The 27,864-nt window shown below is 44.0% G+C and overlaps 2 protein-coding genes across 6 annotated transcripts; both read left to right on the top strand.

The window, feature by feature from the left end:
* The first annotated feature begins 274 nt into the window (after positions 1-274).
* On the top strand, positions 275-27,632 carry LOC308327391 (uncharacterized protein). Of its 5 annotated transcripts, none has more exons than XM_080780783.1 (4): positions 275-1,349; positions 18,147-18,269; positions 18,306-18,369; positions 22,664-27,632. In XM_080780783.1, exons 1-4 carry the CDS (start codon positions 987-989, stop codon positions 24,427-24,429), a joined length of 2,316 nt encoding a protein of 771 aa, XP_080636909.1. In that variant the 5' UTR covers positions 275-986; the 3' UTR covers positions 24,430-27,632. The 5 variants fall into 5 exon arrangements, 4 of the variants coding, with proteins under 4 accessions (XP_080636909.1, XP_080636910.1, XP_080636908.1 ...); XM_080780784.1 differs by having other exon boundaries at positions 18,147-18,369; positions 22,664-22,755; positions 22,825-27,632; XR_013965190.1 differs by having other exon boundaries at positions 276-1,349; positions 18,147-18,369; positions 22,664-26,301; positions 26,332-27,632.
* On the top strand, positions 12,426-12,845 carry LOC308327048 (coiled-coil-helix-coiled-coil-helix domain-containing protein 2-like; the record flags this gene model as incomplete). Its single annotated transcript, XM_080780183.1, has 1 exon — positions 12,426-12,845. The coding sequence occupies one exon, from the start codon at positions 12,426-12,428 to the stop codon at positions 12,843-12,845; it is 420 nt and encodes a 139-aa protein (XP_080636309.1).
* Positions 27,633-27,864: the final 232 nt, after the last annotated feature.

The raw sequence follows: 27,864 nt of genomic DNA, 5'->3' as shown, positions 1-27,864 counted from the left end.
TGAGATCGGCTATTTTCAAGTGGCTGTACTGTATATAGGGCTGAATTAGTTAATGTAGGCCCAACTAAAGTTTTCAAACAATTGTATAGTGGATTCAAAGTATAATATTTGCCTCTGAGATGTTGTGTAGTAGAAATGTACAGACATTTTGAAATACTCCAGTAAAGTAAAAAGATACCTCACAATTGTATCCAAAGAAGTTATAGCCTACAAGATACATTAGTTCATTTCCACCACTGATTAAAACAAATGTATTCTATTCTAAATAAAGGTTCATTTGGGGTTTAAAACATTGCTATTGACATTCATATCGTTTTATTTGTGGTACAGAAAAATATGGCTTCATTCTTTGCTGAAAATGAAAGGGATGTGCCTCTCCTAAAGCTAGTATTTTCCCCATTCTTCTTTCCAATCACAACCACCAGGTGGCGCATTGACCCGTAGGCTAAGCATCGGTGTATCAAACAATAAATCTATACAGCCTGCTGTAACATTGTTTCCTCAAGACTGTCTTATCAGTCGGGACTCGGGACGCAGACAGTGCCCACACCAGGCCCACACCCCAAGTCCTGCATTTAGATTTTCTTCAAAGGACTTTTTTATTTGCAGGGGGTTCTTTCTTTCTTTCTCTGGGTCTGGGAGAAAATTCCCCGATCACGACACGCACAGCGGATGCCATTATTACTACATGGGCGCACCGGGAGAGAGAAGGCAACCAACAGCTGTGTTTGCGTGAGAGAGAGAGGCTGCAGTCTCTCCAGTCGTTCAGGAATGGGTCCGACTAGAATGTTGGGCTGCTTCACAGCTGAAGAGCCGCTGCTGCCGCTATGGATACCCGAAGAACAGGCTGATAGGATTGAATAGCGACACTTAGGCCTACCTCTGTTTTAAATCGTAAAAAGAAAACAAAGAGGCAACTCAAAAACAGCACTATTAAGAATAAGAACCAAAATAATAACTTTAAAAAATATATTATTAAGAGAATAATGTTTCGTGCGCTCGCATTGCCAATCAAAGCGGAGCGCAGTCGGACCAAGGAGCGCCTGGAGGCGAGCTTGGCCGGCCTCTGTGAGCTGGAGCTCCTGAAACAGAGGCAGGAATGTCTGGTGCTGGGCGCGCTGTGCCTCGGGGACTACTCCTCCATGCACGGCGGGCCCACGGGGATGATGACCGGCTCGCCAGGCTGCACGGCGTGGGGAGAGCTCAGCTGCCGCCTCGGGCTCGGGGGGGACCACCCGTCCGCCGTCTGGGGAGAGCTGCGGAGCGTCACGGGGCGCTGCGCTCCGGACGCACCGAGTGGCGGCGCGTCTGCGACGGACGAGAACGGTCTCATCAGCAGGCGTCAGCCGGTAAGAAGAGAAAGCGCAAGGAATTGATACAATGTTGTAGCAGAGTCTAGACTGAGGGTTCCCAAAGAAACGCGATCCCCCAAAACTATTTATCATATTTTTTAACTGGGGAGCCCTCCACCCACCTTGACAAGCACTTGGAATTACATTTTGACTGAACTGCAAATTGTGGAAAATAGCCGTAGATCGCCAATATGTTTGGTTCTTTCTTAAGTATTTTATTTGGACAATTTGGTAGACAACCATGCGCTCCAAGATTGGGTACAGTGGGCTTGTTGTGAGCGCCCTTGTGCATGTTTTAAAAATGTAGATGTTGAGTTGTTATTCTGTACCGCTTGAGTTTACAGATACAAAACAAAACAAAATAAACACTGTTGCGTTCATTTAAAAGTAAACCGTGTGCACACGGAGTGTTGTTCTATTTAAAAAAAAAACACAAGGCAACGTTTTGGTGAATTCGGGGCTTATTTATACGATTCTAGGGAAATCGAGGGAATCCAGGCAAACGTTGAATGTATGAACAGTGAGTACAGTAGGCTTACTGTAAGCTCAGGGTTCACACTCTCACCACCACCACAAGGCACAAGCCAAATTGGCTGCACTGAAGTGAACGTTTATGTTGTGATCATGTCCAACAGGTTTGAGGCCTAAACGCCCGATCTATTTGAAACATGACACCCCAAAGCTGATTGCTGCTGACCCTTGAATTCTGAATCAGGGACTTAACTTCAGCAGTTTGTGACATTCCTAAACGTCCTTGCCACCAGCAATGACAACGCACGCGCACACACACACACACACACACACACACACACACACACACACACACACACACACACACACACACACACACACACACACACACACACACACACACACATACGTGCACTCTGCCAGCATGCATTTTGCATTATTCAGTAGTGAGGGGTTTGAAAACTTTGTCTTGTCATCATGGATTGGACCAACTAATGTCATTAGGCGATTGGCCAATAGCCCGCCCATTAAGTATAAATGGTCAAAACGTTAGTTTAATTAAACGGAAACTGTTCCAGGGACCCCCCCCCCTACCCCAGTGGTCTCTGAGGGGGTTCCAGAGGTTCCCCAGCAACATTAGTTAATACTAGCAGTTCACTGTTCAATTTAACCCCATTGCCAGTTGCAATATCTTGTTTCAAAACATTTTAACAACTCAAATTGTCCCTCCCTCAAAACATTTTAAGATAGGGTTCCACTCCACGGCCAAACACCATATGCATAATTCCTTTGGGGGTCCTTGACATGAAGAAGTTTGATAACCAGATTACTATATCAAACTATTCATTTTGGCAGGGGACCCCTGGAGGCCCCCCGGGGGACCCCGGGGACTTCAGAAACCTGCGCTGCAGTAGCTGCAGACTCTATCCTTGGCAGACTATTGAGAACAGCTGCAGCTTGCCTGGGTTTAAGACACAGGCTGTGTGCGTTGCAAGTACACTACTATTGTTTATAAGTGTGTGTGTTGAACAGCACAGCTGGTTAAAACTGCAAATAGGCCACAATCTATCCTAGTGTGTGTGTGTGTGTGTGTGTGTGTGTGTGTTGGGTGTGTGTGTCTATGTGTCTGCGTGCGTGCCTGCGTGTGCTCGCTTGTATGCATGCATGCTTGTTCACTTACAAACTGTGTTCTTGTGTTGCAAAAGTCAAGAGAAAGTGACATAGGCTTTCTAGGAGAGTGTGACTGTGTGTGCGTGTGTGTGTGTGTGTGTGTGTGTGTGTGATTAACTCGGTCTGTCTGTGTGTTTACATGAGTGAGAGAGCCAGACACAGAGAGTTAAATAGACAGAGAGAGAGAGAGAGAGAGAGAGTGTTTATTTGCTAGTTGCTGCAGCGCGGCTGACAGCCATGTGACAGCAGATAGCAGCTGGAGCAGCACTCCAGTCCAGTCTGTCTGCTCCCCTGTCGTCTGACTGACGCATTCATTACGTTAAAAATGCATAATCCATGCTGTCGTCGGGCAGAAACCTCTGACCTCTTCTTGACCTCGATTATCTCCATAATTTATTCTAACTTTTTGTGTAAATTAACACCCCGCTTGATCACACTACGTCGTCGCACGAAAGCATCAAAAGTAGCAGATCTGCAGGCTCCAAAGAGAGCACGAAGATGAGCTTGTGACTAAATAACTACATTGGATCCTTTGTGTGTGTTCGGCATACAAGGATTTCACCTGGGGGCGCCCGCTGGCCAAGTGGTCCAGGCGCATGCCACATAATAGGCTTTGGCCTGACAGCACGTTGCGTGTTTGAGTCCCGGTCATGACGACCTTTGCTGCGTGTCTCTCCCCTTATATCTCCCTCTTTCCTGTCAGTCTTCGCTAGATACTATCAATAAAAGGAAGGAAAGAAAAAAAGAAACAACATAATAATAACTAATAATAATAATAATCGCCATCATCATAATGGTATTGTGGTTTTAACCTATCCTTATTAGTGATTGCTTGTAGTGCCATCTGTGAATGTGATGCAAAGGTCATTGAGGCCAGTGGATGCTGTTTATCACTAGTGACACGCAACGAGAGAAACAGGCAGGGCAGATTGACGAGTGTCTCTGAGGACACACAGGATGACATCTGAGAGACAGAGAGTGTGTGTGTGTGTGTGTGTGTGTGTGTGTGTGTGTGTGTGTGTGTGTGTGTGTGTGTGTGTGTGTGTCTGCGTGCGTACGCTATCCATAGCTTTGTACTGCAAAAGCCCCCAAAAGGAGATCTTTGCAGCTGTGTATAACCATGATGTGTCACCAGCCCAGCAGTATACGCACACGGACGCATGTGTGCGTGTACACACGCACGGACACACGCATGCATGCAAGAACACACTTATACAGAGAGAGGGGGGCAACAACTCTAATGTATGTCTCCCTTGTGCCTCACACCTCATTGTGTTGTGTAAACACTCCAGTGTGTTCATAGCCCTAGTGTGTGTGTAAAGACCTAGCAGGAGGAAGAGGAGAGGGGCTTTGTTGACGTTCGCCCCCTGTGGGGTCTGTGGCATCTCCTGGTCCTGGGCACAAATGATAGTGAACAACTAAAAAGGTTTCTTCTTTTCAGTGCTGAGCAGTGTTGTCATGTTGTGGTGATAGGGGTCTGAAGAATATAAATTCACTTAGTCACCCATTGGAAACTGGGACGAAAGTGAAAAGGCGTGTTTATTTGTTTGTAAACACACAGCAGTGACAACAGAACAGACAGACGCCATAGTCTCCAAAAGACCCTCCTCCTCCTCTTGCTGTTTGTCTGAAGTCCCACAGAGCTACAGTACACACAACTCTTTAACCACTTTAACCCTCTGTGGGCAGCACTGAGGCAGTGGCCATTCCATCGGCTAAAACCATGACGAAAAAGGTCTGTCGACTACCCTTTAGCACTGACGACAAAACTAAAGACTGAGACTAAATATATTGACAACTTCGTTAACAAATATAAACTATAGACTATAACGTTAGGGAGTGACCAGTGGAGAAGCGGTTCAGTAGATTGAGTAGAACTAAAAGACATTACATTTTATGTACTGTAGCGGATCAGACAGCGGAAGCTTTTAAAAATAGTTAAAGGCAAAATTCAATAGAGGTCTATATTGAATTTCGCTTGTAACACGATTCAAAAGGATGTCCACTGTGCCAAGAGCAACATTAACAGGCTAGAATAGATGAAAGCTAGCATATGGCTGGAACTAGAGGATGACATAATTTCTGGATTCCCGCGGGATGGGATTAAAATTTCATTAATCCTGGGATTGGGACAGGACAGGAATGAAAAGTCAACGGGAGCTGGCGGGAGCGGGAATGACAATGACATCAATTAGCCTCATTATAGTACCACAGATTAACTGTTCCGAGTACCATGTCTTTTGAATTAAAGACAATGAAATACAGTAATCTAAAAAGAACGCAAAATCTATTGCCTTTCCTAATGAATAATTTATTAACAAAAAACAAAACAAAAAAGCAACAGGAGCGGAATGGGAGTACTTTTTTTTAAATGTTTTTATTTAATTTTATATTTTTTATAGAGGGACAGTCAGTAGGCTGACAGGAAATGGAGAGAGATGGGGGGTGACATGCCGTAAAGGCCGTCGGGATCGAGAGTTGAACCCTGCCAGACTCAGGCTACCGGCCGACAGGAGTCATCCTACCAGGAGTGGGATGGGATGGGATTTATTTTTACTCTGGCCCGGGATTGGGACGGGATGGGATGGGATTTTTTCTGTGGGAGTGGGATAGGGCGGGAATCCACTCCTGTGTCAGTCTCTAGCTGGAACGTGTACAGGCAATGTGCACATTGTAAATCCCTCAATATGAAATGTTCATCTGCAATTTTCCCCAATAATATTTAGTGTTACAGTGTACTGAAGTATCACGTGACAAGGTGACGCTATATATGTTTGTTTAAAAATGACATACAGTACTAGAAATGCAAGGTAGAACTAATATAACACCAATATATTTTGGCCATTTGACCAAAGAAATATTTCTAATTCATATAATCACAGATTATGTGGACCTGCACAGTACTAAAATCACATAATTATACCAGTGAACATAGACATTCACCAGGAATAATAATCTAGTCCGGATAGGGCTTTACGAGCAATGAATTCATAGTGACAACATAATTAATACATCCATAGAACAGTCAACAACTCATTGGTTGATATATATTCTGACAACGGAGAATAATGACTGAGACCGAATGTGTTCATGTGACAATATATCCATGATGAATGATGATGTTTCCATGACCTTAAAGCAAAATGTGCCTCTTTTTTGTGACATTTGACATTTCTGTCGGATTGTGCATTTATACTGTCTTAAAAATATTTAATATTTGATAGCCACATTGCCACAGTCTCAAAGCCCATACATGGTTTTGGCTTTATCTTGTGGCAATTTAGTCATGTGTGTCAAATTGGACAAAGATATTGTATTGGTATATGTATAATACAACATATCATATTGTGAGTTACCAATGCACATCCCCAGCACTCACACATTAGAGTTTGGTAAACAAATTGGAGAATGAGGTCCAGGTCAACATTTTTGCTGCTGCTGAACAGTACACATTTTTGCCTCGCTGTCATAAGTTGTGGATAATGTCAGTGTAATGGGGTAAAATATGAAATTATCTATAATTATAGTCACGCTTAATGTAACTATTGCCAATAAAAAGTAAGCTTGGTCTACGAGGAATTTATGAGGAATTGAATTGAATTTTGTGTTCCCACAAAACCGAACATCTCCATCAGCTGAACCGCAGGTCCCTGAGGTCAGTTCAGTTAAATGAATATGAAATACATGACGTCCACAATTAGAATGTGGCTAATGTATTTAGCAGTTTTCTTGTCAACAATATTTACAGTTACCCTAAGTTTATAACTGGCCGGCTGGTCCAGCCAAAAAAATTCAATCAGGGCCAAAGAAAGGAAGTCTGTGTTTTTACTACCTAATTTATTAAAAAAAGAAAAGAAAATAGGCCTTAAGGGCCTTTCAAACGTGAAACGTTTTAACGCGCCTATATTTAGTTTTCAATGCGACCTGCGTTTTAGCGCGGAGCACTGGGGAGCAGTCGCGGTTGCGACAACGCAAGCGTATTTACGTGAGCGCGGTCCTGTGAATTTGTTGCGTGCGTGCTCATTCCGTGCACACGCCGGCGACTCACCAGAACTGGATTCGGTTTAGGGCCGATTCATACTCCTGTTTCGGCACTGTAGTGCCGAAATGATTTCGGCTCGTCAGAAAATTTCAGTAGCACCGAAGAGCCGACTTTAGGACGGTACCCGCCCCCCCGAACCTCAAATGACGTCAAATTTGGCTCTAAAATAGGAGTATGAATCGACCCTTAGCTTTATATTTTTACAATTGCATTGTTGCCCTCTTGAGCAGACCTGGAGGAGACCTGTCGTTGCGTTCCTCGCTTCCCGTTTGAAAGGCTCTTTAACTGTCAAGTCGCTTTTATTTATATTATATATATATTTAATGTTTAAAGAGAACATGAGTGCAAACTGCTTTCCATTTGAAGCAGATGGATTAACAATACAAGTACGAATGAAAGGAATGAGGAGTATGAGCTAAAAGCAGGACTAAGAGGACACACAGATAAGACAAATAAAAGCAGAAGAACAGAAAGCCCGATAGGATCAGTATTAAACCCTTTAAACCCCTGTGATTTGTTTCTGCCACAGCCGCTGATGTTTACAACACTCTGTCAGTATGCGTCATCTTGCCAGTTATTGGTTCATCCCGTGTCTGCCAGACAGTGCCAGACATGCCCTCTCCCAGTTATTAATTTGTGGGAATTCAACTGTAACAGGTCATCAGGCAGCAAAATGATCTCCCTCCGGTCTATTCCTGGGGGAACGTCATGAGCACTTCTATTGTACAAATCAATATATCTTTTGGAGAAGGATCATTCCTTCTATAATTGATAGAGGCAGAGCCCTACATTGGTGAAATCTGAGGCTAATCTCTCTACCAAATGAATACTCGACTGGCCTCAGAGATAAACCACTGTCTGCAAATGGAGCCTGAGCCTGACTGATATGCCACAAAAAACAAACAAACCACAAAATAGCCAAACCAGCTCACAATGCTTTGCATTATTGCGCATTATTCAGCTTTTTGGGGAAAATGTTTGAACATTTTTGAAATTTGCAGTGCCACGTACAGTAACAGCTGTGCAAAGCCTCCATAACCTCAGGGTGAAACCCAAGCAGGCGCTCTGTAGACGTGTAGTTTTATGACAGGTCATCATCAGAAGGCGCAACATCAAGGGCAGCACTCACATTGCAATGCACGCAGAGCCACACAGGGAACCATACTTGGCCAAGTGTACAGTCCCAGTCAAGTCTGGCAGAGGCTGCCGTCTGGAGGGCCGTGTGCGCGTGCGTGCGGGTGTGCGTGCGACGCGTGTGCGTGCACACTTGTATTGTAATTGCGAGGGCCAAATGTCCACACAACACAAGTATAGTAAAATTTGAGAAATAGACATTGCGAGGACAATTTCCCTGGTCATATGGTTGTTTTGTGGTTAAAACTAAATGGTTTGGGGAGTTAGATTTACAGTTAGGAAAAGATTCAGTTTGGGGTTAGGGCTTAGAGGTAAGGGTTATAGTTTTCCTATTTTACACTGTCACACACGGAAAACTAGCGAATCTACAAGCTTGCATGTTGCACTGTGTAGCCTATTGAGGCTATTTTCAGCCATTTTCAATGCTATAATAAGTTGTTGATGTCACAAGTATTGCAATTGAAATGTATTTGTGTGTGCGTAATTGTGAGCGAGTGACAGGGTGTGTGTGTGTGTGTGTGTGTGTGTGTGTGTGTGTGTGAGAGAGAGCAGGTAATGGGTTAAATAACTGATTGCAGGAAATAAAGGCAAAGCTCTAAGCTCTTACCTTCAATCGATGTAGTTTTCAATAATTTCAAAGTGTACTCGTATGTCTTGGTAGTATGTTCTCCATGCTTTCCAAACTCTCTCCTGTCTAACCCTGTATCACTCATTTCCCATCCATCCTCTCCACTCTTCTGTATTCCCAAATGTCTCAGAAATGTATGTTTGCATAATGCAGAAAAGGCACAACAGTGAAAATGTCTATTAACCAATACGGACAAGCCGCTAGTACACATATCACATATTTACAACTGGAAGTAAACAGAAGCACTCATGTCTCCAGTCCGTGGCTCCACCATAGATTAAAATCAGTCTGTGCAAACACAAAGCCAGTTTCATTGAGGGATAAAACGTTTCAATAACACAAAAGAGCAAATCCATTTGTGCTGAATCAAAGCATGTGTTTCCACACCCAGCTGCAAATGCAGTGCCGTCATGCCGCAATCAGTTTATCCTCGCAGGCCTCATTTCACAGAATGTGCAACTGGTGGTGCCGACTGAGAGGCAGAGAAATTAAATCCACTGGTACAAGAAACTGATTATGGTCCAAGATATAATTATGCAACAAAATGAAGTTAGAGAGAGTCTGTGTTTGTTGACGGGAATGCGCCTCAGTCAATACAGCCTGTGTGTGAGAACCAGGGTCATGGTGTCCCATTGTCATCGTTGAATGTACACAGTGTCAGTCCGAGTGTCATTCAGAGTGTCCGTTTCATTCCAGGCCTGCATATCATCGCCTCGGGCAGTTCAAACCGGAGTGAATATTATCTTTGTCAGCCCACAAGGGAGAATTGCCCTTTAGTTATGGGCAGCACTAAGCACCACCCTGAAAAAATATGTTTCTTTTTATGTTTGTGCCCTATCATTTTTTTTTTTATTCTCTCTCTCTCTCAGATTAAAACCGGGAAAAGCATCTGTGTTGGCTATTAAGAAATAGCAGATCTACAAGCTCACAGCATGTCAAAAATAGGAGATCTACGTTATGTAATTTCTTCTCTTTACATGAACACTCAAAATTGTCCATTCATTTTCAATGGCATTTAATGTTTGTGTAGGACAAAGTTTGTGCGCACACACCAAAAGCTGGATATAGCCTCAATAAAAAGCCTGGGCAAAGTACCCAGGAAATGTGGCATAGGAGTGGGAGTAAACCTTGTATTTTCCTAACCAATCAGAGTGCAGAGGGGCGTCGGTCCAAATTTGGTGACGTGTTCTCTGCTGTATTCTCCCGGGGAGGGGAGGAGGGGGGGCGGGAAGGCACATAGATTGGTTAACCAATAGGGAACTGGCGTCGGTCTCCAATGCTCCTTTGAATCTTCCCCTCCAGTCCATGAAAAGCTCAGGTACTTTTCAGGCTGCTTTGTGCCACGCTGCTATTTTTGGGGATTTATTTTTTCTTCCAAATGTTGAAAAGTGTGAGAACTAGTGATTTAGAAGGCAGTTGTAGCATCGGCCTCAGCTAGTCTCTCATGGTTGAACTAGTGATTTAGAAGGCAGTTGTAGCATCGGCCTCAGCTAGTCTCTCATGGTTGAACTAGTGATTTAGAAGGCAGTTGTAGCATCGGCCTCAGCTAGTCTCTCATGGTTGAACTAGTGATTTAGAAGGCAGTTGTAGCATCGGTCTCAGCTAGTCTCTCATGGTTGAAGTTCATCCAACAGTACAGACAGTACAGTACATCCTACAGTACAGACTCCTAGCCAGATGTTGAGTTGAGTCAAACTTGTCGGTGGTACAGAAGCGTAATTTCAAGAACTAGGGGGAGGCAAAAAATAAGTTACCATTTCTAAAATAGCAAAAAGAGAAGAAATAGGGATGCCCACATTGAAAGTGGAATGATAGCATACAATAAAATAAATAAAATCTAAATTATAACACGTGTCACATGTAGATGGAAGGGCATCGATTGCGACAAAATCAGATTAATCTGCAAAACAAATTTCAGAGTCGGAGACAATCACAATATGCATATAAAATAACTGAATATAAGGTTACATGTGAACACTAGGGGGTGGCAATTGCCATCCCCTGATGCCCCAAATGAGGGCCCTGCGGTGGTCTTGTGAGCAGATCAGCTGAGGGTGTTTATTACGTGGGTTATGTACACTAGATGCATGGCCTTTGTAGACTGATCCCTACAGAAGCTCTGATTGTACAGTATGAAGGCTGATTTCAGGGTGTGATACTGTACTGTACCACCTATAGGGCCTCAATGCTACAGTTTTATACAGTATACGTGTGTGTGTGTGTGTGTGTGTGTGTGTGTGTGTGTGTGTGTGTGTGTGTGTGTGTACACTAAATCACTATGTGCATGTGTACTGTGAGCTTGTGTATGATGCGTGGATTCACGAAGGCGTGCAAGTCTACATGTATGTCACTGTGCACGACACGTGTGTGTGTGTGTGTGTGTGTGTGTGTGTGTGTACTGCATTTATTTAAGTATAACTTTGAGGTACTTTTACTCAAGTAAATTTTGAATTCTGGACTGGCAGTAGTAGGTCTATTCTATTGATACTTGTATTTAAGTGTGTGTGTGTGTGTGTGTGTGTGTGTGTGTGTGTGTGTGTGTGTGTGTGTGTGTGTGTGTGTGTGTGTGTGTGTGTGTGTGTGTGTGTGTCTGTGCGTGTGTGTGTGTGCGTGCGTGTGTGTGTTTGCGTGTTTATGTGTAGGGGAAACAAGCCATCATTCAGGCGGTGTGGTCTCACATAAGTAGCCCCTAAACCCACACACAGACCCTTTCATCCAGCGCAGGCTTGACATTAGCCAAGTTCAGCTTCAGACACACACAAGGATCACTGCACACCCACATGCACACACACACACACACACACACACACACACACACACACACACACACACACATACACACACACTCAATAATAAGGCCAGGCTTTGCATGCCTTTTCCCAAGAGTCTTTCTGCAGATGTTGCATAATACAGCAGAGGAAAGAGACATTTGTTGACTATCATTCCAATTGAGTTTGAACATACATTCAGCGCTGATAAATACAGACTTTAGGGAGGCACGTAGCCATGAAATGCTTCTATTCAGCTATTTGTGTTACTTTAGAATCACAGCGGCACACGCGAGCTAAACAAAGCCGGGTTGCCGTGGCATTATTGGCATATCCTTTCAACATGACTTACTTTCAATGCAAAGCTGCCCTCAAGGCTGAAGTGTACTTCAACCAATCGTTCTCATTCTAGGTTCAACCATGTCTTGAACCCTAGATAAAAATAGCCGCTCTAGATTGGCTATTTTCTGTGGAGATATTTGGGCTCGACGGGACAAAAGGGAGACGACCAAGTGAACAAAGTAGATGAACTATGACGTAGAACATTGATGACACTTGATGGCTTCATCATCATACCATCATCATGACCATCCAAAATAAAAGGCGACACTCACTTCACACAAGTGTGATTCCTTTCTCTCTTGAGACCCATCTTGAGACCCATTCATCCATGTAATCAACTCTTCTATGATGTCATCTCATGATCTCATTTCTGTCAACGCCATACTGTATAAGCACCCTGCCCCAGGTATTTACACAGTTCACGGTAAACTTAACCCAACATAATATTATTATCACGGATTATTAATACTATACTAACATCAATAATGCCGAGAGGAGGCAGAAGCCACGCATCCAGGATGTCCCCCCGTCCAGCCAGGCAGACGGCACCCCCTCCAACCCGTGCCCCAGCCACGACCCAGGGCCCTCAGTCAGGCCTGGCCCCCCCCGGTGCAGCGCCCACACGGCAGCTCGGCCTGTTTGCCCAGATGGCGACTACAGCTGCTGGCGTGGCACTGGGCTCCAGTGTGGGCCACGGCATCGGCCATGCCATGACTGGAGCATTCAGTGGAGGAGGAGGGGAACAATCTGACGTCACCTACCAGGAGCCTCACCAGGCCCAGCCCGCGTACCAGCAGCAGCAGCAGGCGCAACAGGCCGCGTGCTCCTATGAGCTCCAGCAGTTCGCTGAGTGTGCTTTGAGTCAAACCGACTACACGCTCTGTGAGGGCTTTAGTCAGGTGCTCAAACAGTGCAGGTTCGCAAATGGACTGTCGTGAAGGGAGAGGAGACTAAAGCTGGACGCATACCGCACTTTTAGGTGATCACCTTGTGTTGATGTCGGTTAGAAAAATGATGTGGATCACAGGTCAGCCAAGAGCGCCATCTAGAAATAAGAACCAAAGGAAAAAGTCATTAAAGTTATCCTTGGCAGTGAACGCCATTGGGGGAAAAGACTGACCTCATATGTGTTTGAGGTCACAGACACAGGCCCAAGCCCCCAGAGTGGCTGGCCCTACTACCGGTCAAAGCTGGAACTGCAGGCGGACATTCTTTTGCCCGTGCATGCACTGCAGCACAAGTTAACCCCGCGCAGCTACGAAGCACTTGTTTCTACACGATTCCGGGCAGCTCACCCCCCGTGCAATGTTTTGAAACAAGTGACTAATAATTCTAATAATTAAAAACAAATGTAGGATACCAAAAATAAAGGAATCCATAGAAATGTGTCCACTACCCACAAGTGGGTCCCGACCCAGACCCAAAGTGGTCTAGATAGAAGACAGACGCACAGAGATTTCACACATTTATATTTTATAATAATAATAAAAACTGATTTCTCCCTTTTGTAGAGTTAATGTGCTGAAAACATCAGCCAATCAGTAGCTCTGTACAGAAGCACCCCGTAGAATTATGATTACGTGGAACGTGGCCAAGATGGAACACACTCCATGACCATTCCTTTGAAGCAGAAAGAAGAATGTTCTAGTAGCAAGCAAATGCCTGGCAATTGAGGCCAACTGTGCAGAGGCCTTTATAGTATGCTAATATTTTATTTTAGATAATTGGTTAAGATGTGTATGATAATAGATTAATGTTTGGCGCAACACTATTTTGTGTTGGTTTCGTCAACTAAAACTATGATGAAAAATGTTCGTCGACTACCTTTTTCCCCAACAAAAACGAAATAAAAGCTAAGCTATGATGACTAAAACTAAGACAAAATATATTGACAATTTCGTCAACAAATTAAACTTAGACTAAAATGTGGATGGGATCCTTGCACGCACAATGTCCCACAGCCCACACACACACCCTCTCCTTCTAGCATGTGTCTGTTTGTGCTTGCGTTGTCAGTGTCTTGTGTTTGTTCGCCTGTGTTGTGTTTGTTGCTCGTGTGTCTTGTGATACCTCATGATCATGTAGGACAGTGGTTTTAAAAATAATATTTTATTGAAAACCATTATGGGTCCATTTCGTTCCATTTTATGCTCTCAACAGTTAAATTATTGTATTGAAAACCGTTATGGGTCCATTTGGTTTCATTTTATGCTCTCAACAGTTAAATTAATGTATTAATACACTGTCCTACATGATGAGCATTAGGCCTACTTAATTTACAAGAAGTCTACACAATTACAGAATGTAGAACAATTGTTATTTTGATCAATGTTTGGTACCAACATCAATACAGCATGGAATTGTGGACAAAATCTTCCAATGACAACAACATATTCAGAGTCTTGGGTCTGAGAGGCTAAATGTCATTAAATGGTGGTCTGTGGCTCATGCTGAATAAATAATGGACCTTGATATGAAAAGAGTTGAAAACCACTGATGTAGGAAATGGCTTAGCGGACCACCAGCTGCCTGCCATGTTGACGCAGTTGATCATGTTTAGCAAACTTTCTACATTCTCAAACAGACTCAAGGACCCCCAAATTGATACATGTATTTGGCCATAGCACAAAGTGACGAGCTGTGAGCTTGTATATCTGCTATTTCTTTAAGAGTGGTTAAGATGATTGTTAAGATGGTTGGTTTTACAGATTGAACCCCACATATACGTCTCTGTCTCATAGACCATTCTCCCTCTGCATCACTTGTACAGTAGAATCACTCAATGTAGAACAAAACGCTGTATCCATGTCCTCGAAAAAGGAAAATTATTCCACACAGGGACTGCCACAGAGTCTTTTTCAAAGTGTTCACTGGTCCGTCTAAAAGTCAGACCCTGTGGAATGGTCAGTAGCATGACACAGCATGACATATTTTCCAGTGTTCTGCACCAACGCACATCCATGGATGACTGTATATTCAGATCTGGATCCAAGTGGGAGGATGGAATACTCTGACTAAGTCATTGTTACAAGAAGATAGGGAGAAGTAAAGGTCACATTTAGACAGAGTCCAGATGTCAGATGAATTCAGCTGGGTGGGTAGACTATTGCAGTGGCGTGGAATCAAGCAACTTACAGTATACTGTCTGGGATGCACCCAAAAACCTGAATAGATGCAGACGTATAATGTCTAAGTATGAATTTGCTCATCTTCTCGTTATGTGTTATAGTTCTGTATGTAAGAAAGCAGATTCTACCCTTTGAAAAAGGAGCATAGCCCACAATAGCCTGGTAGACCGTAGAACTCACAGTTCATTCTGCCACCGGGATGGCCTACCAGGCTAAGACCACAAGGCTTTGTTAGCCAAAGCTCATTTTCTACTATACAATAACAGTGGTCACACAAACTAGCTGTTGTAAAGGATCCGAGTGAAATCATTAGCCATCAGTAGTCCAGTAAAAAAGAGTTGGGATGGGTTTCCGGAAGAGTTGTACAACAACTAAATGTCATCTGCCATGCTGTATTAATTAAACATCGTTGGTGATGTGCAACTAGGCTAATGTGCAGCGACTTGACATTAAAAAAAAAAGGTGATTAACGAGACAAACATGCCCCAGAGTGTGTGAACAGCATAGTGTATAAGTCATTGATACAGTATGTGTTGCCTGGCCCGGTTGACATGAACATAAAAGGGAATTATTTTGAGAATAATTTGGCAAAAACACTTTGAATAAAAATGGTGGAATCAGTCCAAAACCACAACAAAGAAAGACCCCCCCTCTTCCCCCCGACCCAAGAGAGACAGTCCATTTTAGATAATACAGTCTCTTTCAGGTGGAAACCTCATATGTCCAAAACTGTTACTTTTCAGGTTTCAAATTAAAAAGAATCAAAACCTGGATAACCCTCAAAACTCACCACTCACCACGCCGCGCTTCGACCTTTTGATAATGTGGTATGATGCTGGAGTGTCACACCATGATGCCAAGAGGGGCATTAATTTACAATAACACACAAAAAGCTAAAACATGGAGATGGGAGGTTTCTGCCCGGCAGCGACGATACCCTAATTAGATCCAGGTTCTGCTGGCTTTCCATCAAGCTTTTGTCTGTTCTCCTACAGTCATGTAAGTAAGTAGGTCTCATCTGTGAAAAGAAACAGCCCTCCACCTTCCCCTTCTCCATGTTTGGGCACATTTTGTGAATCAGACTTGCGTGCCAAACCTTCGTAGTTAAAATGCCAGACCCAATCCTGCCATTTCCCCCCACAGGTTATATCTTTTGTAATTCCACATATTCATACTTGCATGCATATAGGTTTACAAATAGGCTACGTTATAATGACAACTACAGCTTGAAGCAAAGCCGGTAAATTATGTCCAACTCGTTACTAATGGCAACCCTACTATCTAATAATAGTCCATGGCTATGTCCAGACATATGAGAGTTTGTGACTAACCGTGTTAAGAGCCTGATTTATCCTTGTTCGTGCACTGAAGATAGCCGATCTACAAGCACACTGCAAGTACAACTGCTGTACAAGAACAACTGTTAAGAGTTTGTAGATCAGCTATGTTTGGTGTACGACACCGTCACGCAACCAAGTATAACTCGGGCGTAAGAGGCATTCAGGGAGAGCCTCGGCACTCTGTTGCTGAAATGTGAAACATGTGAGCTGTTCTGTAGAAATCATCTGACCCACCGTCTGTCACTACAGATGATGGCATGCAGTCTGTCTGGGCATTTCTGATATTCTTCACATTTTTCTGTCAGATTCTCTCTGTAATTCAGTCCATTTTGTTGGTCTATTAGTGTTGCATTCTTGGTTTCATGGATGGAACAATTGGATCGGGAACGGGGAAGGATTCACTTTAAATCTACTTTGATCTCCTCCTGTCAAAGCAGCAGCACTATGTAACGTTCCTCTTCTACCCCGGATTTGACCCCGGTTTCCTGCTCAAGTGCTGACATTCTAATAGAGCTTGCCAGTGCTTGCTCAGGGGATAAATTGAATCTTGACCTTCAGGTCAAAATTTGTGTCAGATCTTGTGTCTAGGTGAGACATGACCTTTGACACGATCTAAATATCTCAATAGAAGAGCAGGGGAGAGAACATACAAGTTATACAACCACCCCAATTATATACGTTATATTTTATTAGAAAACTCTACCATACAGATTGGACAAGATGAGAATATATTCATTAAAAAGATACATAGTGAGGGTTTAAAGGCTTTTCCTAATTTGAATATTCAGTGTGATGAGGGTATGGCTTGATGTTCACACAGCTCAAACTCTCCCTAGCTTATTCTCCATTTTGTATTTTACTTATTATTATGATTAGTGGTTTTAATATCACTTTGGTATTTGGTGTGTACTGTGGTCTTTGTACAATTTATTTTGCTCATTAATTTTGAACAATTTTCATGAAATGCTATTCAAATCAAATCAAATGTCTGTGTGTGTGTGTGTGTGTGTGTGTGTGTGTGTGTGTGTGTGTGTGTGTGTGTGTGTGTGTGTGTGTGTGTGTGTGTGTGTGTGCGTGTGTGTGTGCGCGTGCGTGCATGCATGTGTGGGAGGAATGGTATGTTATTGTTGCAGTGTTTTGTTAATAAGTGCTTGTGGTCGTATGTGTCTGTGAATGTGAAGGTTGTTAGTCTCCGTGTCTGCTCCCTGGTCCCAGCAGGACGAGCTGTTTTAGAAGCCATTTTCAGCAGGAACATTTTGCCATATTTGCCCATGTGGAACTTTGTATACCTATTATTACCTCGCATGAAAACTGTAACTTTTCAGGATTCGAAATAATAGCAAAAGTAGCAGATGGACAAGCTGAAAAAGCGTTGCTTTGCGCTGCGTGTAGAGCTTACAGATCTACTACGTTGGATGCTTTGGGTGTGCTGTGGCTGTGGTATGATAAAGTAGGGAATTCATTTACGGGGAAAAAATATATATATGGAGATAAGAGGTTTGGGCCCGACAGAGACGATATGTAAACTCGTTTTTATATTGTATGTATTTTTGTGTTTATTGAGGTGGTTAATTGATACGTTTATACTGAATCTTTCTTCTTTAATATTAGCTTAATTGTGAGCTTGTAGATTTGCTATTTTCACTAGTTTGGGTCTCGACTCCCGGGTGAGACATCAAGACATCAAGACATTCGTTTTGGGTCACGGGCTAAAAAGTTTGGGAACCACAAGATATTCTAATGTCTCTCTGTCTCTCTCTCTCTCTTCCAGGGCAGTCTCCAGTGTACCCCCTGGGGGCTACTAGCCTCCTTGGAGCAGCAGGTGTCAGAGCTGAGGGTGAACCAAGCAGAAACCAAGGTGTCAGAGCTGAGGGTGAACCAAGCAGAAACCAAGGTGTCAGAGCTGAGGGTGAACCAAGCAGAAACCAAGCCAGTGGAGAGTCCTGCGGAACCAGTCGACTGTCACCTCGGTTCAGGTCAGCCTCAGCCTGCAGGTGAACAACATTCAGTGAAAGTAGCCCATCTTGTAGAGCAGCTATTTTCAGTTTGGGGATTTGAGAGTGGGGGGGGGGGGGGGGAAAGGAGGGGTCCCCCGGTCAACGGAAGTATAGAGAGCTTAAGTACTTAAAGTGGATCCTTTGTATATCTCAGGCTCAGCCCCACGTTTACACCCCCCGGACATAATATTGAAAACACAATCAGACATTTTAACAGAATTATTTAACAGAAGTCAATTGGGGTCGGAATTGGCTGAAACCTATAGATCTGGTCCATACTAGCATTGGAAGGACTTCTCCTTAACGCTAGGGGACTTTCGAGCCTCTGCGAACGCTTCACAGGCTGCACAGCCTCTCGTCGTCAGTAAAAAATAAAAAGTACACTTTTTCTAAAATACACTCTGATCCCTCCACCTCACGTCTAAAATACACTCTGTTCCCATGTGGATCCCGAGATTCAGGGGTTTTTTTGGGGCAATTTTTGTTACTAAAAAACACCTACATTTACCCTCTTAATCAGAAATTTGACCTTGTATTTTTGAATGTGTTTTTTAATACATCCTCCTCTTCCTCCGCCTCCTCTGCCTTATCTATGAGCAGCATTGCATTGCTTTGTCTTGATCGACACTAAGTAAGGGATGTTGTCCAGTGAGCTGTTCATTATTGCAACATAAAAGCTAACGTGGTGATGTAGGAGCAGAGTTCCTGTTACGGCCCCCGAAGGGCTTTATTTTCCAATAATGACCGGCTCACTGTAATATCACGCTTATTACATTGCTGCTCACAAAAGTCAATATTTTGAAACAAAATATTCATAATACATTTTTTATTAGCTTAGAGGTTTGAGATACAAGCTTCTGCTGCCATAACAACGTCGACAGACTAGGCAGGGCGGTCGTCTGTTAAGAGCAGCAGTCTGTTGTTCAGAAATGACAGACCGCAGAGTGCCTCAACTGACCTATCAGAGCCGTATAATAATTGTACTAATGCATTTGTGAACACGGAATGCGGTGTCCACCCCTAGAGACCGAGGAGGGAGCCACAGTGATCCTATGCTTCAGTTGCACCCAAACGCTAAGCCATCTGACTCAGTTGCTATGAAGACCAAAACATTGTTTTTAGATCAGCGGGGATGTGGTTTGGTGCCTGGCAGGAGCGAAAGCAGTGAAATAAATTCACTCTATGTCTTTAATAATGGCCAAAGAGCCCTCTTTATCACTGCAAGCTCTGCAGTTTAATACAAGTCTTATCCTTTCCCAGCCCATACTTCACGTTTATGTTGCAGCCGAGGCACAAAATGGTACGCCTTGTCAAGACAGTATAACATTTTTCACGCACACGCACTGGAGGAGGTTTACTAGAAATATTTGAAGCTGTAGAGTTATCGCAGATTGTTAACCGGTGCCTCTCTGCTATAGGCAAAAGATCAACCAATCATCATGCCACAGAACTGACAGAACCCAATGCAGATGATGCACTGAAATGTCGCATGGCGATAAATAAACCTCATGCCACGGTGCAGTAAGATGTCGCATGGCCATAACTAAACCTCATGCCACGGTGCAGTAAGAGTCTGGCCCTGCCAGGCTACATCTCAACCTGTGGGGGTCCCCACATGATTTTTGGGGGGTCCCCAGATGACATTAAAGTGATAATTTAAGGACTTTTAATCAGTAAGAAAAAAATGATAATGAAAAAAGTCCATTACTGCATCAAAAGTAATCAACAAACGATATACTATAAAAACTGATCGAACATTCAGGAAGTTCAAATAATATGAGAAAGAGCCAACCATTGTGAAAATAGCCGATCCACAAGCTCACAACTCAACTCCTACAATTCCAATTGCTTGTCAGGGTGGGCGGTCTCCAGTTCCAATATGATTATTTTGGGGGTGACGGCCTGAAAAGGTTGAGAACCACTGGTGTACTGTAAGCTTTGAATCATGAGTGGGCTTTAACCAAACAAATGTTGTGTTTGTATCTGAGATATCTGCGTGATACCAAAACCATTGGAAAGACCACCGCAAGGTGGGGTGAACTTGTAGGTCGGTGATTTGTCGGCGTGCGACACTGTCGTGCAAACAAGTATGAATCAGGCTTATAGGTGCCAAGTGTTCATTCTAGGATATCTGCCAAAATGTCAGCCCCCAAACATTCCATTCCATATAAATCCCCTTTTAATGACATTCTTCTGGGGGGAAAGAGAAAGAACCGAGTTCAGTGATATTTGCCGTTTTGTCCAAATACCAAATTCGTACTGAAATACAAAAAGGAAGATGATCAACATATGGAATGTTATTGTGTATATATGTCAGAACAGGTTCTGACATCTAAGGGTTTGAGGTCAGATGTGGAATTGCTGGCCAATATTGATGATATCAGAGATCTCCATATATGGGCTTAATTGCGACAGCACATCGCATTTACTATGACATCATGGTAGGTCGCATTTATTGCAGTCCCTCCGTCTCCTGACCACATTCCCCATTGTGTGCAGACATGCACACACACGCACACACACACACACACACACACACACACACACACACACACACACACACACACACACGCGCGACTGTTTACATTGTGAGGAGGTGGCAGCTGGGTAGCAAAGACAACTGTCTTTTTCAAGCTGGCTTTCCTGGTGGCACATTGATTTATGATGAATATCATCCATAGCATGTTTCACTGTATTTACAAGCAATGCCATTTGAGTTGACTTCACCGTCGTGCCAAAACGCCACTCTCCACATTCCTTTCCACTAGAACGGTTTGATCTTTTGACGGGACTCCACGGCAGGAATAGAGATACAAATGTACCACTTTAACCACGTGAACCCACTGTCCCCATTCTGGGCATGTCCTAATAGCCGAACATTTGTCGAAAATAGTAGATGTGAGCTTTTGGCAAAGATATTTGGTGTGTAGAGGTAAAAAGTAGGGGGCATAGTATAGACCAGCTGGAGGTTGGAACCAGGGGTCACCAACATCTCCGTACACGGACAAATGTGTCCGTGACAAAGACTTGGTCTTGTCCGTGGCAAATGTTTGATTTTGTTTTACACACCATTACAATGTTCTTATTTTGATCATAAAACCCACCCAGGTTTTCTTCAGAATATGTATGACAATAACTATGGCACACAAAGTCCACTAGTAGCCTAGTACTAGTGGTTCTCAAATGTTTTATTTGCAAAGAACCCCCTTAACTCAGAGTGTTCGAATGGAACAAAATAGATCCATAAGGGTATTCTCAGTATTCTTAGAATACTGATATATTATTGATTTCAGCTGTTACAATTTCAAACATGCAAACAGCTTAATGACTTCTATAAAATACTTCTTCATAAAGTTAACATATTATAACTAAATGCTTTTGAAATTAAATAAATGTTGACTTTTCAGGATTCCAATTTAAAAATAGCCAAAAATAATCAGGATAAAAAATAATAAAAAAGCCGATCTACAAGATCAAAACACGTAGCAGTGAGACACATTTTGAGCTTGTAGATCGTCTATTTTTGCTACAACAGTAATATACAATGCGGCCCTCTGGAGTGAGAGACATGGCCAAAGCATTTCCGGGGGTCCCCAGCCAAAAACGTTGAGAACCCCGCTATAGACCCTGGTCAATGAAGCTGTATAGCGTGGTTAAGTGATCCTTAAGGATAGTTCATCCTGTCATTCATGTCAATGTCTAGTTCATTGTTTAGTAGACAATGTGCTCAATTAACCATTTCTGTAGTGTAGTGAACCTTTTCTTGGTGTAGGGTCCTAAGGAATACACAGTCTGTAAACACAGCTCTGTCTGTGAGATACAGCCACAAAAGAAGGCAGCAAAAAAACCCTATGTGGTACATAATCATGAACATGTTAAATAAATAATGAAGTAAGTGAATCGTGTGGTATACTGTAGCCTGTAGTTATACTTGAATATAAGCAGACAAAGTAAGCTTGTGTTGGCACAGTAGTAGGCGACCAATCATTTGCAGCCGGTACTTAACTGTTCTAGAGCAAGGGTTCCGCGCGACCCCCCAAAATAATCATATTTGTGGGGACTTGGAATAGCGAACTACAAGCTTACAACGCCTCACACTCTTAACAAAAATCATTGCAGTGGTTTGATGCACTCCTTGAATAGCACAAGACCACCTAAGTATCAGACGGCTACACCAATAATATAAGGCTTAGCTTCTTCACTAGAGCAGCCATTCATATATTTGTATAAAACGTGAACAGTTATTTTTGACGTTCTTTAAATCATACTAATCACGTTCTTCATCTTCCAGAGGACTGTGTGTCCAGGCGAGATGGAGCTCCTGAAACCTGTCACCGCTCGGCGCTTCCTCGTTCACCGCCAGCCACCTGCCGCTCCCCAGAGGTCATGGCTGCAGCAGCAGGGGACACCAAGGCAGGGGAAACCTTTAGAAACACCTGCCGCTCCCCAGAGGTCATCGCTGCAGCAGCAGGGGACACCAAGGCAGGGGAAACCTTGCCCTGGGACGCTAACTTGACGGCCGACGGCAAAGCAAAACTGGGAGACGCCGAAAGCGCAGAACCCACCGAGGAGGACTATCAGCAAGCCCACCGGATAGAAGTGTATATATCTGGTTTAGTCCATCGCCGCCCCGCACCCCAACGCCCCTCTAAGCCGCGCACCAGCCTGGCGCACGACACCCGAGCCATCAACGTGACCAGGCAGAGCAGCTTATGCCGCAAGGATCCGGACCAGCATACACCCGTGCAGGCGTCCAGCCAAGCGATGCCTGAGCTGCACGCTGCACCCCAAGGTTCGGAAGCACCCCTCCTTCAGGCTTGCCATAGCCTGGATCAGGAGCGTTATCTGGGGACAGGTTTTCCTGAGGAGCCCCCTGTGCCCTACCACCATGTTCAGCATCAGCAGGGCCTCTACCCGAGACCCAGGCAGCCTTCCATGGCTAGCACTCAATGCTCAACCCCCCTGGACTATCCGTCGTGTAGAGTCCTGCAGGATTCCAGCAACAGTGAGCCAGACTCTCCCCAGCACTTCCACCTGTACCCTTCACCCCCGCCGCATCCACTGCCATACACACCGCCGTCCTCTGAAGAGCAGCTGGTCAACGCCGAGTACATCCCCGCCCAGCCATGCCGGGCCTCCACCAGATCGTCCGCCCATCCCCATTCCAACTCCCTCAGGGGCTCCGCTGGGCTCAAGCCCAGCCCGAGCAGAAGCACGTACTCCCCAGAAAGGGCCGGCCACCATCACGATCAGCAGCAGCAGCAGCCGCCCGCAGCCGCACAGGTCCAGCACTCCAGATCCAGGGGGGGCCCCAAGAAATGTCGCGCCAGCGATGACAGAGGGGGCGCCGCCAGGAAGCCGGGGAAGAAGGCCTGTCGCTCCCAGTCGGAGAACAGCCTCCAGAGAGTCCCGGAGCGGAAGTACAACACGGTGGAGAGAGACGGCGGCGGGAGTGGCAGCGGTGGAGGGGGAACCCGAGGGAGTCAGCCCAGGGGGAAGAAGCCACCGCAGGGAAGCGGCAGCTACCGCCGCTGGAGGTCAACCCTGGAGCTCAGCCAAGACGAGGCCGACCAGCAACCTGTGCAGGCTCAACCGCCGCCAACCGTGGCTCCCGCCCAAAGGGACCATGGTGGCGCCCGCCGTACGCGCAAATCTCGGCCTGCGCCGCCTCCGGCGTATGCCTACGCCCCACACGGCAACCACCACCACCACCCTCACTACCACCAGCACATCGAGTACCAGCTGGAGAGGGAGCAGGCGCCGCTGTGCCAGCCAGACAACAGCTACGCCCACCTCGGACAGGGCGAGTCCGAGTCCAGCCTGAGCGAGGCCGACTCCCCAGATTCCAGCTCCTTGTCCAGTGACTCGGACGAGAGCGGGGGCCTCGTCTGGCCCCAGCAGCTGCCTCCCCAGCTCTCCCCTCCTACGCCCCCGTCCCAAGCCGCCGGGGCCCCCCTGCAACCCAAGGCTTTTGTCAAGATTAAGGCCTCGCATGCCCTCAAAAAGAAGATCCTGCGCTTTCGCACTGGCTCCCTGAAAGTAATGACCACTGTGTAGAAGTTCAATCGGTACTGTATCAATTGGTACGACCGGAGACGGTACGAATGACGAAAGGATTATGGGTTGTAATTGCTTTTGTGGGCCCCATTCTAAATGGCTTACATCATGGACAAGTAGTGCAGCTGCTGTAATGAGTAGTAGACTACAGTGAACAGTGAATGCTATTTGTATATAAAATAATTTGTACATATGCAGTAAATACTATGATCCAAGTCTACAGTGTTCCCAGGACGATGTGTCCGTAAATGGAAGCCTTTTTTGCTGGTTATGGTAAAACTTTGATGTTGTGGTGAAATAATACTATATAATGATAATAATAATAATGTACACACACGGTAATGATTGAAGCTAAAGGTACCACATTGATTACTGCTATATTTTGGCAGGAGGTCCCCTATGAAATGGCATTCTTGAAGTGTTATTGAAGTGTCCTCATTGTCAGTATTAGCTACACGCCCCCCCCCCCCCCCCCCCCTCCATTTCACACCTCTCAACCTGCTAGGTTTACTTTATTAAAAGTTTGCAGGAGAAAGTACAGTAATGTACAATTCAATAGAAGGGCTGCTAAGAGGTTTTAAACCCAAGAAGGCCTATGACTCGTTTCCATTGGGGTCTTTCATACTCAATTCATCGAAATCTCCCAGACCCTAACGCAGCGGTGGAAGAAGTACTTCAATTAAAGTTAAAGTAAAAGTTCTGTATTCAAAATTTACCTGAGTAAAAGTACAAACGTATTGGTATCAAAATATAGCCTACTTAAAGTACCACAAGTATTCATTTTTTTAAATAAAAAAATAGACAATCTACAAGATCACAGTGAGCTTGTAGATTGTCTATTTTCGAATAGCCAAAATATATATAAGGGCTGAAGTGGTTAATGTGTAATAAAAATCGAGTCCAGTAGCTATAGTAACTATAGTTTTCAAATAATTGCAATAGAGTAAAATATACAATATTTGCCTCTAGACACAAAGACAAAAGAAAAAAATCTCAAATATTAAAAGTACTTTAATAGGGTTACTTAAGTACAGTACTTGAGTAACTAGTATGTTACTTAATCTTACTTTCCACAACTGCCCGTATGACATCATCGTCAGAAGAGGAACACACACACACACACACACACACGGGACAATAAGCCTCTTTGTTTAAGGTGCCAAGAAGTAAGAGGGACGTTTCCAATCCATGCAACTGCATGTCTTCCTCTGGAGGAAGATGCAGTAGCATCGAAACGTCCGTCTTACTGCTTACTTAGCACCTTCATAAAGAGGCTTACAATTCACCAGCTCTGGGCAGGGTCATCAATATGTCTGTACAATTCACCAGCTCAGGGCAGGGTCATCAATATGTCTGTACAATTCACCAGCTCTGGGCAGGGTCATCAATATGTCTGTACAATTCACCAGCTCAGGGCAGGGTCATCAATATGTCTGTACAATTCACCAGCTCTGGGCAGGGTCATCAATATGTCTGTACAATTCACCAGCTCAGGGCAGGGTCATCAATATGTCTGTACAATTCACCAGCTCTGGGCAGGGTCATCAATATGTCTGTACAATTCACCAGCTCAGGGCAGGGTCATCAATATGTCTGTACAATTCACCAGCTCAGGGCAGGGTCATCAATATGTCCGTACATGGACAAATGTGACCGTGGCAAAGACTTGGGCTTGGCCATGGCAAATTTTATATTTGTACACTCTCATTGTTCCAGGCCTGTTATGAACATTCAGTGCCATCTCTTTATTTGTTTCTGGTAATACTCATTTTGTGTCCGTGGCAAAAATTTAATTTTGACAATAATGTCCACCACAAGCAAGACGATGACCCGTGCCCAGCTGCTCGTGTGTGTGTGTGTGTGTGTGTGTGTGTGTGTGTGTGTGTGTGTGTGTTCTTCTAGATTGGATGCTGTTGTGTGTCCCGCTTCTGTGTCGCACCGGCCTTCACCTGAGGCATGCCGGAACCCTTTCTTTTGACATAATTTGTCCATTATAAGACCTGAGGCCAATTCTACAAAATGCCTTCTACATAAATCAGTTCCTCTCAAACAAACATTTTTGTGCCAAGGACCCCCCAAAATGATATGTGTTCGACTGCGGACCTCGCTTGGCTCCGTCTGAAAATATTTCGTGACAGGGACCCCCAGAAGAGAAGATGTGGGTTGAAAAATAACAGATGTACAAGCTCGCAGCACAAAGTGAGCTTGCTTAACTTTTTTTTATAGCCCCTCTCTCCTGTCAATCTCAATTTTGGTCATAAGGGAAATCCCCCCCCCCCCCAAAAAAAATGCTTTGCTATTCATCGTATGATGAAGTATAGGCCTATTAGGACTTAAGTGGTTAATGTTACTGTGAACTGTGACTCCCTATTTTATTGGCTTATGTATACTTGTTAAAAGGTTAAAGGTTGTCACCTTTAAAAGACAGTGATCAATTGAACCATCTAATGGACAATCCCAGTCTAATCTATTACTATTGAACAAAATAAACTGATTTTACAAAATGCAACAAGTTGTTGCATTTGTACAAGTTGTACAAGTTCGCAGCATAAATCAGTGCTATTGAATAACCTTTACGTCTGTGTGTTCTTTCGAAAATATTGAATCAATGAAAAGTAGTAAAAAGTGCTTTGGACAAGCTCTTAACTCCATTGGACCGTCAAACTGTCTGCTAAAGCAGCTAACTCCACCACCTCTCCCTGTCTCATGGAAGTAATTGACAATATCACAACACCAACTTTGATGAGGTTTTCAAAAAAATAATAATCAGGGTTTAAATGTTGCCAGAAAACATGGTTTTCACGTGGTTTCACATGAGGAAACGTTTGGTGTTTTTCTAGTAAAAGCTTCAGCAAAAGATGTGATTATACATAGCAGAATTCATACCATTCTTTAACATGGGTGGAAAGGTCACAACATACACACAATGGACTTGAGTGTATATAGTATATAGACAGTTATTCCACAAATTACAGTTCCCCCCCACTGTTTCTTTGTTTTGTTTTTATGTTTGTAATACTGTACACATGTGTGGAAGTAATTACTTGTTTAAAGAGTTTATTTAATTTGTACATGGTCACTTTCATTAACTGACAGTATTACGGTGCACAAGCCAACCTTACAGTTAGCTTCTCTTTTATACAAGTTTTGCCTGTCCAAATGCAGCATACAATGTTTTGATTCAATAAAAATGCCAAAGACTTGTTGTTCTTAAAGTGCCTTTCCTATAAATGACAACCCAGTATAGAGCCCTTGGTAATCTGATCAAATAAGTATAGGGTTTAAGGGTACTTTACTAGTAAATACTTTTGATTACCATCTTACTTTCCTGTTAAATGTAGGGGCCTGTGTAAGTTGGCAATCTACCATGTAATGGAGGAAAGTGCTTTATACGAATGCCAGAGTTTCTCATTTCTCATTTCAAACCCCCATTTC

This window comes from Protomyctophum bolini (genome assembly GCF_963924005.1).
Source record: "Protomyctophum bolini genome assembly, chromosome: 13".
NCBI classification, from domain to species: Eukaryota; Metazoa; Chordata; class Actinopteri; order Myctophiformes; family Myctophidae; genus Protomyctophum; species Protomyctophum bolini.
This window is presented reverse-complemented; position numbering and strand designations above follow the sequence as displayed.